Source organism: Streptopelia decaocto (assembly GCF_964273445.1).
Source record: "Streptopelia decaocto genome assembly, chromosome: 3".
Classification (NCBI taxonomy): domain Eukaryota; kingdom Metazoa; phylum Chordata; class Aves; order Columbiformes; family Columbidae; genus Streptopelia; species Streptopelia decaocto.
This window is the reverse complement of record NC_138656.1, coordinates 35880088-35899589: the sequence shown is the minus strand read 5'-3', so window position 1 is coordinate 35899589 and position 19502 is coordinate 35880088. Positions and strand designations below refer to the sequence as shown.

General features: G+C 37.0%; 1 protein-coding gene across 4 annotated transcripts in view; it reads right to left on the bottom strand.

The window, feature by feature from the left end:
* STRN (striatin) overlaps positions 1-19502 on the bottom strand; it is a 71909-nt gene that overhangs the window by 8980 nt on the left and 43427 nt on the right. For 2 of the 4 annotated variants that reach the window (XM_082049561.1, XM_082049562.1), the window contains 9 exons: positions 16709-16852; positions 13915-14051; positions 9198-9373; positions 8106-8153; positions 7308-7429; positions 6311-6478; positions 3984-4124; positions 1483-1590; positions 54-140 (listed from right to left, as the gene is read on the bottom strand). In XM_082049561.1, the coding sequence (XP_081905687.1) occupies positions 54-140; positions 1483-1590; positions 3984-4124; positions 6311-6478; positions 7308-7429; positions 8106-8153; positions 9198-9373; positions 13915-14051; positions 16709-16852 (1131 nt within the window). Of the gene's footprint in view, positions 1-53; positions 141-1482; positions 1591-3983; positions 4125-6310; positions 6479-7307; positions 7430-8105; positions 8154-9197; positions 9374-13914; positions 14052-16708; positions 16853-17389; positions 17477-19502 lie in introns of all 4 variants that reach the window. The other 2 variants (XM_082049559.1, XM_082049560.1) reach the window with 2 other exon arrangements.

The following is a 19502-nucleotide window of genomic DNA, read 5'->3' as shown; positions in this document are numbered from 1 at the left end:
CTCCTGTCTGCCACCATTATGAGAAAAAGAAAATGAAATTTGAATGTACTTACTGCCAGACATCAAATACAAGCCATTAGGATCAACAGCTAAACTTGTAACTGCATCTAAGTGAGCTACCATGGAGTGGATCAGTTTTCCTTTGAAAAAAAAGATTTATTTACGTTATTTTCTGCAATTCAGTTTGTTATCTGTGTTCACTGATTAAGCCCTACCACAGCTCACATTATAAATACAATGTCTTGTCCTGTGACTGAATTACACAAATGAATTATGAAAATTATGGAAGAAGTCATTCTTTTAATATTTACAGTTTCAGAAGAGCCACAGTGCCAATATCACCAGCTTTGCTAGACCTTTGTTTTATATCTGCAAAACCCCCACGAAGCTGCAATCACTGTGTATGTTAAATATCTGCTCCTTAAGTCAATTAAGCAAGTTCAGGAGTAAGATCTTGACTGGGAAGGATGACAGGGGCTGAGTATACTAATAAGCAATGAATATAAACTACATAAGAATATGGGATAATTTAGTTAACCCAGAGAGAATTAGTGTTCTATTACAGCTTATTATAATTACACTAATGATTTCATTTTAAAAATAAGAAAACATGGGTCAAATGTACTTTTTTTTTGGTTGCAGAAGATAATAAAACAAAAAAAAAGAGCTTCTGTTTCCTCTGCTGTTCACTACAGAATTATATCATAAAACAAATGAGCTACTTTCGGCTTTTTTTCTCAGCTTCCTTTGGGTCCTTTCACCTCTTCTTATTTAACATATATCTGGGAGTACTAAACTTAAAATCAACAAGAATACTGACAGATCTCAATTTAACTTTTTAGACAGTGCAACCTGGAAGCAGTCACCAACTGAAGATTATCAAGGCTCACAGTCAGAATACTGATTAATATATACTACCATTCCTATCAAAAAGTCTTTTAAAACCCAAGAGATTTATAATAACACATCTTAGTGAGACTCTCAATACCAATCAGAAACAAGTATTATAAGCTCTAGATATTTCTGCAGAAGGGAGAGATTTGGAGAAACACAGTGGCTCAAATTGAGAATGATGCCCACAAGGGGACTTCTACTTCCAAGCTGTCAGGCAGAGGTCTTACAAGCTCTAATGGAGCTTCCTGCTCTCAGATCAAAATAACATAGACAACACCAACAGAAGCAGCATGAACATAAGCACATAAACATTTTGAAAAAGCTTCCTTTTATGTTAAATATTTATAATCCCCATGCATAAGGCTTTTTAAAACAATGGACAGAGAATGATGCAGGTTCCTAATCACTTTGCCAATAAAGTTGTAAGTGGTCTGGCAAACTTTGATGATGAGAGATTTCTGTGTCAGAGAATATCCAGTTCTTGACAACACTCATCATTGATGTGAATAATATTAATCATAATGAAATTCTGCTTATGTATTATGTTATACAACTGCTGTGACCAGGACCTGCTGAAAAGATGCATACCTGTATTGTTGTCGTAGAACTTGATGTGTCTGTCTTCATGAGCTGTGATACTAATTGGAAGAGTTGGATGGCTGATGACTCTGTTTATCTGACAGGAGGAGCTGACTGCTAAGAAAAAACCCACACGTGAATACATGGAAAATGCTAACTTCTTTGAAAGATTGCTACTAAGAAATAAATACATATTCAATCTTGTTTGCAAAAGAATTCCTACCTTTATTAATGGAAACTCTCAGCTAGCAGCTTATGTAATGTGGTTTACTCTAAAATACTTTCCAAATTACACACACACAGAAGCATACGTAAGCTATATGTATGAGTGTAAATACAAACATATATGGTTCAATTTTTGGCCATGGTTTTAGATGGCTGCATCAGGCAAGAATGTGAAGCCAAAAACTGAGGGAAAATACCTTTTTTTCCACTTCCCTACCTCCACATTACTTCTCCCATCAAGCCAAACTTTCTTCATAACATATAGACAGTACAGGAAAATTAGTACTGCAGGCAGTTATGTTTCCAAGCAAACAAGATCCTATGCCCTCACAGAGCAAAACCCACCTACTATTATTTGATGGATTAAATTTCTTCTTGAAGAAAGGATGGTAGACTATTCATAGGACAGTCATTTTCCTAGCCTTCAAGAATCTTGAAATATCATATGCCTATATATATGTATATATATGTACACACACACACATACACACACAAACACACACACAAAAGAAGAATAGGAGTTTTTTAATTAGAAATCTAGGCATTGCTGTGATGCACAGACTAGTGCATGTGTGGTCTTAAAAGGCATAGATTAACACAAAAACACAAATAGCCATGTCACAGAGCATCAAAATACAGTTATCTTGCTTCATGTGGGAGCTGACTGGTTTTGTTAAGCTGATGCCAAAGAACACTCACATCATCTAATCAAAATTCTTACTAAAATAAGCAAAATACACTACTATAGGATCACCTGCTACTAAGGTGGTAAAGACTTCACTTTACATCTTTCTATAAAAATTTGAACTCTCAAGTAGTGTCAGCATTCACAGGACACTTACAAATTACGGAACGGTAAATTAAGGAAAAAGCACATTCATATTAATAAACCCCCCCCCAAATTACTAAAAGTACGTGAGACTGTACCTCAGTCAGCTATTCTTCATTTTAAAACGCCAAGCAGAGCAAGGCTTATAGCAAACAGCAGTGTCCCTAAATGGTGGTGGCAGGGCATTTCAGGTGACTCATTTTTCTCTTGCCTAGTTCTTGTAGAGATAATTTTTTATATATATAAATATATATCTTTTTTTTTTAAATACATACAAGCTTTATAGCACTATTACATAACTAAAAATACTAAACAGGGACTGCTGCTTGCTATACCATGGTCTCATTTCCTTAAAGGAATATTACTGTATTACAGTAAGGAGGAGGTGGTGAAAAAAATAGAAGGAAAAACAAACAAAAATCCCCAAAATAAAATAAAATCCCCAAAATAAGAAGAAAGGTAACTTCTACTGAATAGACATAACTGACTTAGCAGTGCTTTCTCAGACAGGAACAAAGATGGGAGTTAAAAAAATAAATCCTGCACAGTAAGGAATAATATAAAGAAGGGAGATGGCACTTCCCATTCCTTCTTATAAAACAACAGTCATTTAGCTGTTTTAAAGCAAATCCAACAAGAATGGCTTATCCCCTTTTAAAAATATAATTAAATGGTAGAATTCAGCAACATAAAACTTCTAGGGGAAAAAATTTTTGAAACTTTCAAAGGCAGAATGTTTACATTGTTTTCAGGTCACAATTTGGGCCTGAATATGAAATCTAATGCTTCAGCTCATTCTGGTCTCTTTCCTAATGTCAGGGCAAAATAATTCACTGATAGCAGGCTCCTTAGTTTCCTCTAAAACTTCTGATACTGGCCGCTGCCACAATCCAAAGCATTATATGGGACCTTGTGAATACTCTTCCACTGGAGCTTTGTTTTTTTCCTACAGTGAAAATTTCAAATAAAGTCCAACTGCAAATGAGTCAAGAGTGCATATAAAACTTAGAAAAGGGATACCTCTGAGGAAAAATAAAAAGTATCCACACATATGCCCTCCCAAATTTTTCATAAATTCACCTTTAGATTTTCCTGATATTACCTCTATCTTGCAATTTTGGACTGCTGAGAGAATGAAAATCTTGAAGCTTCAAAGATCACTGGGCTTTAATAAAGAAACCTGTGCTGTTCCTCGAAAAGGAATCCATATAGTCTGCGCTTGCTTCTACTACTGTCTTCCAAAAGTATATGCACTCTTTTGCTATTGAAATAGCCACAAGGTCTGTTGTAGTAGTAATAACTTACCATTACATCTCAAACACAGGCTGTAACATAATTCACGTTATAATTTAGCATGACACTGCCTAATTGTTTGGAAACACTGAAAAGACCATCAACAGTGGCGAACTTAAACAAGATTTTTTGGTTTTTTTTGTTTTGTTTTTCTGATACATACTAGTGTCTGCACTGGACTCCAGGATAAGAACTCGTTGTCGTGTCTCCATGTTAAAAATGCTAGTGTGTCCACTGTTAAATGATGCTACCATGAGGCTTGGGTCACTGCTCACAAGATCTACTGATGAGGGGATTCCCATTTCTAGAAAGCAACACAGTGAAAATTTTTGTAAGATTTAGTTTGTGCAAAGAAAACAAAACAAACAAACAAAAAAACCCAACAACAACAAAATTTTAAAAAATTCCAACCAGTAAAGCACTTTAATATCAAAAGGGCCATGATTACGAAATGTTACATTTAAAAATCTACATTATGCCAATCTAAACAGATTTCCCTGTATGATCACTATTTGAATCCTATTTTTCTGATATGTGTATTAACAACATTCTTTACCAAGATGCTGTATCTGCAACTGTGTCTGGACAGAAATCTGCTTTGAATTCAAGAAAGTAAGAACTCCCTGACCCCTTTTCCTTCCTTTAACAGTAAGAGCAATTCTTAAACAAACCTCCATTGCATCAAGTAAAAGGACATGAAATTGAAGCGGTAAAATAATTTATACGATAGATGATTCATGTTGTTATTAATCTGGGCAAATTCAGAGCTTAAAAAACCCCAAAGCTTTCTAGGTGCAAATTTTATATGCTGGCACTGTCAGCATGGGAAGTTACATCAATACATACTCGTATTACCAAACCTTCATCCTCCTGCCTATTATGGTATACATCTGATACCTTTACACAGTAGCTATCTGAACACTACAGGACAGGCAGCAACATCAGCAGACCTTGGGTACAAGAAATATCCCTTCAAATTTTTGTCCTTAAATGTCCCTTCACCACTCAACTATGCGAAAGAACACCACCGGTTGGAACAGAACCAGGAGGGGGAGGAAAAGGTAGACAATGAGACACCAAGTGTCCATGGATCCAACCAACACAGTAGTATCATCACCTCTCTCTAAACCCAAGATACATAGGAGAAGCATCTTTCTTGGACACACAACCTCAGGAATGTTGCTCGGGAATGGTGGTACTTATCTACTGCTACTCCAAAAAAGCCAAAAAGGAGTGGTGTGAGTACACACGTGTATTATTTCTGAAGTGACTTTCTACCACTGCCCTGCCTGCTTATCTGCAGCCTACAATGGTTCATCTAATGGACTTAAATGATGACTGCTAGATATTGTAGAGAGCCTGCTCAAAGTTCTTAATAAGCCATAGGAAAAGTCTTTGAATTTCACAACTGGGTTTCAATCCAGTTTGCAATATTAAAAATCCAAAGATTGTCTCTGTGAGGCAAGACTACTCACCTCTCCCACTTAATTTAATAATTAAAAACAAAACAAACAAAGAAGCCCAACCCAACAAACAAAAAAGCTACCACACTGTACCAGGAAGTTTTCCAAGTAGCCAGGTAGGCAGGCTGGCAGCAAACCACTCATGTTTTTCACAGAACCCTGCAGACCTTTGGAAACACAGTTCTGCAAGAACTAAAGTACATGAAACATTTCTGTTTTGCTCAGTCTATTTTAACTAATGAGTAATGGCAGATATGACCAGCTTTACACCACACATCCACAAGTTTGTTCAGTTACGTTGAAGTTTATGTTGCCTCAAAGGTGCTCTGAAGAGCCAAGGAACTATCTCAGTTTGTGGGTTGCCTTTACGACCATCAGCTCCAGGAGAGCTAGGCAATGTCAATGGGCTTATTCTAGAGCACTTACTCAAACAGCACCTTCAAGAAATTACGCTCTAAACAGTAGGACTTTGATTCATTCATGACATTTCAGTAACTAAATCCAAATGAGAATTTTTTCAACTAGCAGCGTAGGATGACATGGTTATTGCTATTTAGTTAATACAAACTCAGGAATTCAACTGGAACCTCTGTATTAGAGGCACAAGGAACGTAATCTGGAAAGTACAATGACACCAGCCTGAGACAAAGCACTGGTTACTCCAGAACTCTACTGGGCCAAAAAAAAAGGGCTTTTTATTCTGGACAAACCAAAAGCAAGAGCCTAATGGAAACTCAGTTTGAATCTGAACTATGGAGTTGATATATTACACTCCACGGTTCTAGTAACATCAGCAGATAATCCACGGCAGTCGGCTTTTAGATGTATGTGACCGTCCTCCCCACATCTAGGTATCTATTTAGCTGGTGTCAAAGGAGAAAAGACCCAAAATTTATTCTTACCAAAAACATTCATTAACAGACAAAATCCAGCAAAACAAACAAGAAGGATTTCTATTCAGCAGCCAAAAGGATGGCAGCCTGAACAGTGATGCTGATGAACTTTAAGGTAGGACAATTTTCTGTACCTTGATTATCATTAAATATACTGAGAGCTGGAGCAATTTCTGTAGCTTTCCATAGACGTATAGTGCCGTCTGCTGAACAGGACAGCAAACGCTGGTGAACTCCACTATAAACCAGACCCCACACTGCATCTGTATGGCCTACAAAAGCACCTCTTAGAACAGAAGGATCTGTGAACAAAACACAACAAAACACATTTTAGAACAAAATCTGAATAAAGTCAATACTTGTATCTTGGTCTGTGTTTATGGACCAACGTTAAGAAGCTAGTCCATAAAAAAAAAAAGAAGACCAATCAGGTCATATCAATATAGAAGTCTCAATTCTTGTATGAAGATGCTTGAATTCCATCAGCATATGTGGCATTCAGTTCTCCACTTTACAACTAAAGGAACAAAGCAATGTTTCTGCAGAAGGGACAGTATCAAAATTGGTGAAACACACTTTGATTTTAAAATTCACTTTCAAACAACCACTAATGGCACCTCAGTCTCCTTTTTTCCGAAATCCAGCTTTGACGTCAACCACATCTGTATCTGTGAGAAATGAAAAATGTTTTAAAACACAGCCACAAGGCTGACATCCAGTCAGGTCTGGTAATCCTACTGAACTGAGTGTTTTTAGCCATTTGCAGATGCTAACAGCTTTGGTCTCAGACTATACTCAGACTATCTTCTTATCTCAACTGCACAGAGATTGTCAAAGAAAAGAACATTACATACATTTGCTGTACTTGCCAAGTATCAGGTGTAGTCCTGTACTTTCTCAACCCAGCTATTTCTCAAAATTGTGATGAGATCAAGGCCTTTTTTAAGAAAATGACATTTTTTCTTCTTGTCAACTAGCATCAGTATTAAAACAAAAATTTAAAGTAATTGGAGCCAACATTCCATTCTCTCTTTTAAGTTTTAAGGAAGCATCTACAAATTATACTATTTTAGCCACATAACATTAATGTCACTCGACATATAATTTCAGTGGTGTGTGAGAGCAACGTACCGTAAGAGTCATAGGGGTCGATGTTTGGGTTGGTTATACTCCAGCCATGGATGAGACCATCCGTTCCCCCACTGTAACACTGTTCACCATTGCTGCTCATCACCACACACAGCACCGGGCCACTGGAAGAACCACCCCCCGAAAGAAACGTTGGCTATTATTAAACATTTTCATTATGTGAAAAATGACGTCAACAGAATCTTCAAATTTCCCTGTTAGATACAATTCAATTGCTGCACAGACTGCAACAAAAATTTTGCATAGTCAGATCATATCGTACAACACTTCCCACAAAAAAGCCTCCACAATATTTGGTAACATAACTAAAATCAGGAAAATGTAATCATTATGCACATGAAATAAGAAAAGTGTCACACTTTTAAACTATAGGCTTTGTTATTTTGCATAAACAGCTTTTCTTCCTTTTTTAAAGATCTAAGGCTCTTCTGTGAAATCAATTCAGTCCATTTAAATTAACTGCAAACAGCTTCATTGTACAGATGCACATATCTGACAAAAAGGTAAGAGCTGCAGTGATGACCAGAACACCTAATCAAATTTAAACTGTAAAATTTGTAGGTTTTTCTTCTCAAAACTGTGACGTACCTAGCTCCAGACATAAATAATTAAGCAGAAAGGAGATGAACATAAGCAGATATTTTAAGTAACATGGGAACTTAGAGCATGACATGAAACCACCAGTTGACAAGATGGAAATTACTTTTTTTAAAAGTTCTGTGTCTGTTAAAAAGACACATATTTCTCAAAATATGACAATGTTTCTCAGGAAATACTCACTTATGTGCTCTGAAGGTATATATTGGCTCTACATCCAGAGAAGCACTCCTAAATGAAGTACAAGAAAATGTTAACATGCATATGATCTTACATAATGCTTTACAAAAATGTGCCATAATTGCTAAATTCTTAAAATCACTGCTGCCTCTTTTCAAGTGTTTCTCCCACAACTTGCTCTCCCAATATGATTTTTCATATGTCTGGAAATTCTTTACATTCTTTCAATATACAATAGGATTTGCTTGTTTGGTGGCATTTCTTTGTTTTGTTTTGGTTTTGTTTATTTGTTTTTGTTTAAAGACCTTCAACCTTCAAAGACCTTAGAGAGTCACCAAACTCTCACACACCAGTCAAACCAGTAGGTAGTAGGTAGGTAGGGAAGGAGTAGGGGGCCATCACATGGAATATATCATTAAGTGTTTCCAATCCCTGCCACAGCAGAGGAGCTTACAACACCATGTTTTTACAGCAACAGTGCAGCACAGTTACAAACCACTTCAAGAACTGCTGCTCTGGACTCTGGTGCTTGTCACAGGCAGTGGGGAAGCCCACGTGCTTTGGCCAGTCCTCCTAAAAGGTGTGATGCACTCCCTTACTGTACTCGCCCTGCTCAGAATTTGCTCTTCTTTCCGCAAATCCCCAGCAACATGCAAGAGACAGTGAACAAAGGAACCTTGCAACATCTCAGTCAAAGTTTAAAGCTTTACACATGTATATGCATACATATGTATACATACATATGCACATATACATAAAAATGCATTTTTTTACATTTACATACACGTGCAAACACACTACCAGGCCACATCCAAATATTTTCACTAGTAAATTAATTTGCCATGTTATTGATATGGAGAATATTAAGAAGTGAATGGTTTTCCTTTCCACAAACAAAACACGTTCATAAACATGCATAGATTTCTTCTGCCACTCTTTAAAAATCTCCATCCTTCTCTAAGAGCTTGTTTTCCTACTCTCAAATTCAAGGAACAATTTCCATTAACTCAAAGGGCCATCCAGTGAATGGACATCTACATTTTTTTTCTTCATAAATGAATTTTTTTTATACAAAGCAAAATAATAAAATCTTACTTTTTTGCTGGGGCTGTTTTTTGTAAATTCCACATTTTTAATGTATGGTCCTCTGAAGCTGTTATTAAGACTGGTTCAACCGGATGAAAAGCGAGACCTCTTATTCCATCAAAGTGACTTCTTAATGTGAATTTGGGATTCCAAGTCTTTCTCAATGCATCCTTATTGTTTGCTATCTAATAAAAAAAAATGCCAAACTTGTAATTAATCTGGAAGGCACAAGGAAAGGAAGAAATCAGAAATTTAATTTGGCATTTTCAGAGGATCGCAAATTACCTCACCCACTTTTCACAAGAACCTGCTCTTGAGCAACAGTCTGTTTAACACTAAACAGACAATTCAAAAGGAGAACAAAGGTAGATGTATTCCGCAAAGGCAACAAGTAATGTCATCTCCATAGTCATACATTCTGTGCAGGTCTTAAATACTCCACATGTCTGTTAAGTTACACATTCTAAAAGCTGAAAAGTATTTTTCTGACTGACAGTGCTGTGAACTCAGTTTGGTATTTGAAATTTGATCTATACCTACTGGCTCATTCATGAACATCGGGCCTGACTCAATCAAGCTGTGGTCCCTGAATATCCAAAGTACCACTGACATGGCATCTCTAAAAGTAAAGATCTAAGAGAAACAGAGAGGAGTCTACCAGCACAGAAAGGAACACAACCTAACTCACTTAAGGCAACACAAGCCCTGTAATAATGCACAAGTAAAGACTGCCAGGAGAAAGAAAAAAAGGCAAAAAGGACTCGGCTACACACTAAGAATACAACTGGCAAGCAATAAGCTATCGTATAAACAGATGCAATTATTTCACAATAAATGCATTTTTAGCAGAAGCAAAAAGAAAGCTTAAAAACAAGTTACTTCAACATTGCTCCACTGAACAAATGTTGACATAAAATGCTGAACAGACTCTTATTGCTCTGTCAGTCAACAGTCATAGTTAAATTTACCTTCCCACAACCGCTGCTAATGGTGGTTATGGAAAACCAGGAAAACAAACAATGGCAACTCAAATATTGATGATTTCGTATGTTGAAATCTACAGATATTCCCAAATAATTTAGTATCATTAACTGCAAAGAGACAATTGATTTGGACCACTTCAAGAATCTACATTTTATTCTGGAATGTGAGGCCTGGGGGAGGCAGGAGGTTTAAGAACAAAAGTGGGGTTTTTTTTAAGTTTCGTTGCTTCTGGATTTAAAAACAAAAATATGCTTCAATTAACAGTTTCTATAGATTTTAAACAATGAGAAAGTAGCCCTGACAAACAGCAGGTTTAGTCTCATCATATTTCTTAATAATGATGTTGCTTATGGAGACAAGCCAGTTTGTCAGTTTACTGAGCTGCGTTGGCTCAAGGAGGGAACAGCCAAATGCTCGACCTGGTGCAAGGATGGGGCAGGACTGCAAAGTCAACAGCTCTGGCAGATTGGCTGGAGAATGGCCAAGAAAGTTTCAGAAAAAAGGGTACAAGACATACAGAGTATTCACGGATATCCAGGAAGGAATTTGGTTGCCTTGATGCCGGCAGCAAATGCCGACTAGGTGATGGAGGGAACCACGCCTGCCAGACCTGCAGCACAGGTCCCATGTCACATCTGCGAAAGCCACAAAGAGACCTCAGACAGCCTAACAGTGCAGGCCAGTTCTGTCAGGAAAATGTTCTCCACTTGCTTCTCATACATTCAAAGATGTTCTTCCAAAGGAGCCTGAGATGATCAGCTTATAAATTGGGAAGCAGATGGAGGGCAGTCCCAGCCAGCGGACCAGCAGCAGAGGTGGGAACAGATGCCAGCGCCTACCTGGCTGCACTGTCACCCCTCTGCACCCACCCGCCTCTCCCAGCCTGCCGGGGCCACTGCCACGGTCACTGCCAGGGTCACTGCCAGCCCTCTCTTCTCTCTCCCCACTAAAATAAAACACTGAGGTAATCTGAGTCTTGAAAAGCAGTTGGTGGGCTGGAGGGAAGGGGAAGATGATGTTCAATTAATACCTGGTCTAGATTTGCCACTAATAGCAATATTTGTGTCTACACAGACAATTTGAAAACTCCAGAACCAGCAAGTAGGATTATGGACACTTTTCATGTTCAAAGTTGCAGGAAATCAAGCAAGAGCCAACTGCAAAGTCCAAAACCTCCAGATCAGTACACAATATTAAATGTAATGACTTTGTAGTTCAGATACTCTTATGTACAGCAATCAGGGTATTCTAATTTTATGAAGCTTCTTAATCTACCCAGGAGACTAGGGAAAAAAACAGAACCAACCAAAGTGAACAACTGTTACAAAAATCATTTGTAAAGGAAAAGAAAAAAACAACAACAAAGATAAACTTAAGAGAGTTTTGGCTAGCAATCTGGGATATTTAATCTCATTAAATATTTTCAAAACTTACCCAAAAGGGAAAGTTTTCTGTTTAGGTAATAAATTCATAACCTCCATTATCAAGTCAAAACCATTACTTAATTTACAGACAGCGAAAGCAATATGTAAAAAGCTTAAATCATAAAATGAGGTGGGCTAATGCTGCCATGTTGTAGAACAATACAGTAAAAATGTCAGTGGGAAGAAAGAGATTTAAACGAGGAAAGTGCCTGCAATTCTTGAAAGCAAAAACATTTAACTACCAACTGACATTAATCTTCTAACTTCATTCTGCCTGATTCAAAATTGACACTTAAAAAAAACCAAAAAATGAAATTTCCACTGATTCTGCCTGATTCACATTTGGCTGTTGGAAGAATGTATGAAGCAGTCCAACATAAAAACAGATAATATTATTTGTAAGCTAAACTTCCAGTGAAATTTGAAATAGAAAAACTATCCTTTCATTTTGCTTCAATAAAGAGTACAGTGACAAGAGCAAGGAGCTCTATCAATTTTATTTTTTTTTTAATTGTCAGCACTAGAAAAAGGTAAGAGTTGAGCTGAACAAGACTACGAATTCCTGGTAAAAGTATTCCATAAAGCCATTTAACAGGGAATAAATGGAAGTTAATGTTCTCAGCTACACAGAATAGGATAAGGGTGGATAAAGAAAATAACATTTCATAAATGAAAGCTGTTAGTTCAGGATATAGACACATGGACAAACACAATAGCTGTTATGGACACTTAAACAATGAAGTCACGCACTGAAACCATTAAGAACTTGTACACATGGTTTAGGTTTGTCATCTCCTCTGAATTTACAAATTCAGCATCTAAATTTTAGGTGTAACTGTAAAATAAATTAAATTTGTACACCATCTTAACCCTCTTTGGAGACAAAATTAGGGAAGATAAGCAAAAAAATTAAGAGCTGAGCCCAAATTAGGAGATAATGCTGAAGTCTGAATGTTAGTAGAGACGCTCTGTATCACTGCAATCCTGATGGTTAACAACATATCATATGCTCAGAAACTTGCTTTAGTAGTAGAGCACATCTCTGCAATGTCACACTCAAAATGTGTGTAACCTTTTATTAACTATATAATTTATTGCTTTACAAGTATATAAAAGTGTAGAACTTCCAAGTAAGGACCTGCAGGTTATTTCTGAAGTCTCAGATTTGATTTGTGATAGCAAAATCCCAGATAGTGATTACTTAAGAGTCAGATTTACTGAAGGGTAGGATTCATCCCCAGTACAGAACATTAAAAAAACATCTCTGACACCCCTCAACCTTGACAGAGCTAGGCAATGCAATAGCAAGATTAATCTGCAGTTCACAGAGCATAAAGGAGCAGATGATTAAAGTAATACCTGAAGTATTTTAAGAAATCAGAAATGCAGACAAAAAATGTGTATGACTGCAAAGAGGCAATTTTAAGAAAGATTTTTCACAAAAAATTGTCAGAAAAAGAAGCTGTAGGCTACAGACATAGTCACAGAAGTGTTGGCTACAAGAGTCTCCTAAAAAGTCTCTGGTCCAGCTTCCCATTTGAAATGAGACAATTGCCCACACCAGGTAATATAAGCCACAGCTCTCTCCCAGTGGAGTCTTAAACACATCCCAGGAGAGGGATTCCACAGTTCCACTGGGGCACTTGCTTCAGTACCACCTCCTGCATAACACTTTTTTCCCCTAAAGACCAAACTGAACCTCCCAAGCCATAATTTGCTACTGTTTCCTTCTGTTTTAACATGTAGCACTATGGAGAAGCTTGGCTCTGTCATCCTTATAAGCACCTTTCCAATACCTGCACACTGCTATTTGAGCTCCCCTTACCCTCCTAACAACTGAAAATGACTAGTTCTCTTAACATCTCCTCTTCAGTCACATGCTACTGGACTCCCCCCGGTTTCTCTACAATGCTCTTGAAGGGGAGGGGCCCAAAACTGCAGACAGGTGTGGCCTCACGAGCTCCATGCAGACGGGCCATTAACTGCCCTCAATCTGCTGGCCATGCTACTCCCAGTTTTGCTCAGCGTCACTGAGGTTACAAGCACCCAGCTGTATCCCTGTCACTAATTAAATTTACTTTCAACTTTCAACTATTTGAATGACACAGCAGGCAAATGAGAGAAGGAGAGGGTCTTGCAGAAAGCTTGAAGGCTGCTGTGGATGGGAAGAACAGATATGTCAAGTAAAAATTTGTGACATCCTTTGGCAGCATAATTTCAACAGGAAAAGGTTTTCTGCTGAGTCTACACACATGTAACTTGCATCTGCCTTCAGCAAGTAGACAGCAGATCTTGAGTTACCACTAATAACCACTTACATCGTAAGTCAGTGAATCTGCCTCATTGGCTACTGTAAGGCCTGCCAGTTCTCCAAGACCCAGTTCATTTTCAAGGGCTTCATCTGTTCCCATAATGAAAGATTTCCCTGAAGAAGGAGGGAATGTTAAAGCTTCCACTGCAAGAAAACAAAACAAAAAAATCCTGAAACATGGGTTTATATAACATTGATTAATAAAAGCATATTTTCCACTTCCAATATACTAAACATCTCTCAAGTAGCTGAGGGCACAAAGATATAAAAAGATGCATTAAAAAGAGCCATTCTAAAGAGAATCACTGCACTTGCCAATAAACAATATCCTCTGAACAAAATACTTACACGTGAGTTGTGCATGACTCAAAAGACTAAGTGTAATTAGTCACAGGAAGGAAGAGTACACTACCATTCGCCCATATATAATACAAAACTAACAAAGAAAAGCTCAGGCCCTTCTCCAACTCCACTATAAAATATGCTGATAGGCTCTGGAGAAGCGGAAAAACGTTGAGAAGACCTGATGGGAGTAGCTGGACTCTTCCTTCCTAACACCATATCCACATGCATCCAAAAGCACGTCTACAGTGAGGCTGTTTACAGGCACTCTGAGCTAGCAATACGGCAGGAAGCCAACAATTCATTGCTGCTTGTAAAATCAGTTTAACTACTAGACAGGTTAGTCAGCACTGAATTCCGGGTTTTTACTAGCAGTTTCTAAACTGACTAGTTTACAGCTGCTGTAGCATGCTTATAGGAGATCCAGTCACTAACATAAACACATCCATAGGCAGAGTCACTAGAAAGAGGAGGGTCGAAGGCTAAGAGGAGTCCAGTTCACACACTTGTACCACATAAGGTTCTGCACCAAGTGGTACAACTCAAAAGTCGTGCCTTTACCATCTTCCCTGTACAATAGCTCCCCACATCTATACATCACAAAAGGGGGACTGAACAGATGAAAATGTGTTATCTTCTGGACACAAGAGACTTCACTCAATTTTATACATCTTTTGTCTCAAATTATAAGGGTTTTTCAATAAATTATATTTTTTTCCCCTGTTAGCTCCACTGTAAATGCAAGCCTTAGAGAACACTGTTGCTATCAGGGAAAGAAAAGGAAACACCACCTTATTCACCATCTTATTTAGTCTAACAGCACCAACTCTAAGTTAAAACCAAGCAAACAATGATTTACAGTGATGAGCCTCATGTGGTCAGGGTGCTTCTCTCTTGTCCCGAAGGCATCAGGTTCAGATGCTACTCTATTTCCCTCCAGTACACCCAGCACAAAGTAAGCTAATCTTTCCGTGGTCTTTCTGTTCCACCCTCACACCTCTATCGAGTGTCCTGTTCACTTCCTATTACTTTTTAAAACCAAATAAAAGCCCGTCAAGCTCTGACGTTTGATTAGGTCTTGTAGTTATTACCTTTTAATCACAAGCATCTCTTACCTTCTTCACCTTGAAGTCTAAACTACCCTTTTCTTTTTCTCTCTTTGGAGCTTATGATGTGATTATCCACTCAACACACAATACACACAGGACATCAAATTTGAAAGGTTACTAGAATTAAAAAATTGTATGCCAAAAAATCATAGTCTCACATTTATAGAGGCATACACAGCTTTGTAATGCTGAACTCAGACTGATAACAACTAGCTGTCCTCTTCTGTTTTTGTGAGAGTCCATCTGAATCTCTGAATTTAAAAACACATTCTTGAAAGGACATGAAAATAGAGGTCTGCTAATATGGCTCTCAGTACATGTGAGAAAAGTTGGAAGGAAAACATCCAACAAGAAATTCCTCCACTTCTCAAAGTGTTGCTAAGTTACCCCCTTCTTTCATAAAGAAAATCACTGAGTATGTAGGAAACAGAACTACTGAGATCTTTGGTAACTACACCACACGCCAGGGCTTTTTATGCGTCTTAATTATAACTTGGCTGACCTACTTTTTCACATTCACTGAAAAAGTGTTAAGTGAAACCTGTGTTTTGCCCATTTTTCAAAAGACATATTTGCTATTTAAATAAAGAGCAGATATGATCTTCTACAAATTAATATAGCCTCATATGTTTATTTTATTATGCTGTATATTATAGAATTTCAAATGCTGAATTACATAGATGATTTAGTGATTTTCAGAGATAATTTTAATAATGGTAACCACAAGCCTCATTGCAAAGATGCATGGCTTTCCATACTGCGACTAGCCACTGAGAATATTTTTTAATTTTTGGAACACATTATGGAAATTAACACACTGGCAAGAGGCAAACTGTTCTGTATTATTCACTACACAATCACCACATACATTTAAAAGCTATAACTAGACACCTGCATTTACCTGCAGAGCCTTTATCTTTGCACTTACAAAAAAGAACACATACATATATGTGTATATGTGTAAATAAATATATACACTTAAAATTATGTTCATGGGGAGAAAAAGCAGATACTTTTATGTCCTGAGAGGTTATATTCCACACTTGGCTGCCAGGCTTGAGCACAAACAAAAGCAAGTGCCTTAGAACTTCATATTACAAAGCTGCCAAGTAAGTTTTTGCCATCATGTTCAAAGGTATTCAGCCAAGACTTCACCTAGGTAGGTGTTTTGACCTTACTAATAGTGACTGGAGGGGAGGAATGGGAATGCCGTTTATCACATGCAGAACTCATAATCCTGAAATCAGTATTTGTGCAGTGCTTGCAAAGTGTTAGAGAATAATCTTTAAGCAGAAGTAACCATAAATATCTACCCTTTACAACAGGTGTATGCACATTTTTAATACTTACCTTCATCCGTCCTGTTTATTTCGTGTTCAATGAGCCTTGAGCTACTGGGCCTAGAAGAAGGTGCAACAGATGGTTGTAATGAAGGGAGATCATCAACATCTCTCAAGTTTGCAAGCATATCTTGCAGCTTTGACCTGTTGGGCCCTAACCAGAAAAAAAAATTAAATGGTTTATGCGTAGTTCATAACAGCATTACTTACACCAGATAAGCTACCGCAGCACATGCAACAATGGATCCTACCTTGCATTATAACATTACCACAGAAAAACTAATGAGCACCTATTTTCAGCAGTAACTAATCATCCAGCATGAAATGAATTTCTTGAAAAGAAAGTGACAGAAGCAACTGAGAATTGTGAACACACTCTTTTCCCCACATTTATGAACTCATACTGCTACTTGCATGGGATGCCGAAGAATGCCTCCGAGTCACACTGATTATTGGAATATTTACTTTCCAAAACAATAGCTGACATTTGTGAATATTTTAAAATTTGTGCATTGGGTACTTTGTGCAGCATATTCTTATGAAAACATGATTATTTTAAATTTAGTTGTGCAGTCACGAACTACATAATCCAAAAGGTTTTATTCATATTAAAATATAAATGCAACTGGATTCACTGGCCTACGTCCTGAAGCTACATATGGTGAAGACCCATGCCCTTCTTGCCACTTACCTGTGCTTTGCTCCATCATTTTCCCACATCCCTGTTTTGACTGTTTTATATAGGATTGAGGCTGAAACATATCTTCGGTAGTTTTTCCTGTTGTAAGTTTAATTAAGAATGGGAAAATGTCTTACCCATAGTCCATTATGTTTTCTCCTAGACCAGTAAATAATACAGCTATTTTTAAGCAGCTTTAACACAGAAGTGTACTCTAACATATGTATTCTCTCATAAAACCATTCTATGATTCTATTTTCTTATTACTTCACAGGAGTGTTTACTACAGCCTTGCAAAATCATAAGTTCACTAATGCAGTTGCAAACTACTTTGTCCACCCTAATCATAATGACAGATAATGAACTAAACTGTATTTAACTTGTCTGTCACAAAAATTTTACTTGATTCAGAAAAACAGCCCATAGGATTTTGCAAGATTGTTTTACTATAATATCTGATTTATGAAAACAATATTTTACTTAGTAGCAGTTCAGTGTCTAAGCACCATTTATGATGAGATTAAAGTAATAGAAACAAACTTCATACAATTTAATGTCAAGATATTCAGTCCCTACTTTTTCCCTGGGCTTCCTTCCTCACATTCTTCATCACTACATGCACTATTATGAATAGCTGAAAACAGGTTGTGATTCTTCCTGATTTTTGCACATTGATGCCTTTCCAACGATGGTTTGTCCATGGAAAGATGCTTAATTTCTGTACTGCAATAAACCATTTGGTCTCCCAAGGTCAAACCAATCAAATCATTCTGAAAGGTACTATAAACGTACTGCGCAGCAGTTATTTTCATGAAGGAGCACTGCATGTCCAAGTGCTGCCTTACATCAGGAATTTTTCTCATGAATATATAAAACATGTTCCAATAATATGTCTATATTAACTATTAAATATTATTTTTATTATCAAAAATAAAAAAGCGCTCAACAGCTGTTCAAGAATTGCAACAGTTTGATTAAATAATTTCTGCTAACTTAACCCTACAACTATTTACCCTGAACTACATACCGTGTCTGCGTATTTTTAAAATGACAGACAAGTTACAAAAATCAATTTCACTGAAATCACATATTGGTATGGCCTCTCTATCTTAACTATAAAGAAATTAAGAATCAATTTTGTGAAACATGAACACTTTATTTGGCCAGCTCAGCTCCTTGTCAGACCTGTAATTCCCAGTAACTTACAGGTTTCCAAAGATGGCAAAAATATCACTTGAGAAATTTAAAGTAGGGTAATTACTTATTTTTTTACATTTTAAAAAAGAAAAAAAAAACAAAAAACAGAGGTTCAGTTTGTGTATCTGATAGCATAATTTCAGCAACATAACCAACTGCTGAGCAGCAGGTTATCACAGTATCAATACAAAAACTAACAAGTCAGCCTCAATGATGTGAGGATCTGACACCTTTTGCATCGTTATTCATGTCCCTTTGGAAGTGAGAATTTCCTTGGTATTCATAAGCATCTTCCCACAAAGGGAGAAACATCCCTCAAATTTCTTACTGGGCTACATGCAATATTATTAATTTACATCATTCACATATGAATTCTCAATATGGCTAGATGTTTGAAACAGCTGTGAATACAGTGTTTCATTTTAAACTCTTCATCTGAGTTCAAAAAGCTTTAAGGCTTACTTATCAAAAAACATTGATTTTACAAAACAGATCTGCATTTCAAGAAATGTAACAAAAAATATAATACAGGGCTAGAAACTGTATTTCAGACACTGATCACAGGTTTGGTTTTACTTTTGGATAAAAATACCCAACATTTTTAAAAGCTAGTCCCACAGGTATGAAAGTCAATAAATAAAATACTGTGATTTACGAATAAACTGATGGTCAAAGTTGCCTTCCTATTTCGAGCCCTGCATAACATATTATGAGGACAGCATGACTTTCATGTTGTGAATGTTAAGTATAAACAGGGGTAGAAATTAACCTGTTTTTGCCCTCTGTCATCTAATGGGATACTCAAGACAGTTTCTGTTTTCTTTTTTATTTACATACCAGACTTTAACTTGTCCTGTGAAACTGGCATGTTTCCAGCTAAGAAAAAGTTCTGAAGTCTTCTATATTAAAGTATGAACTGTTAAACCAA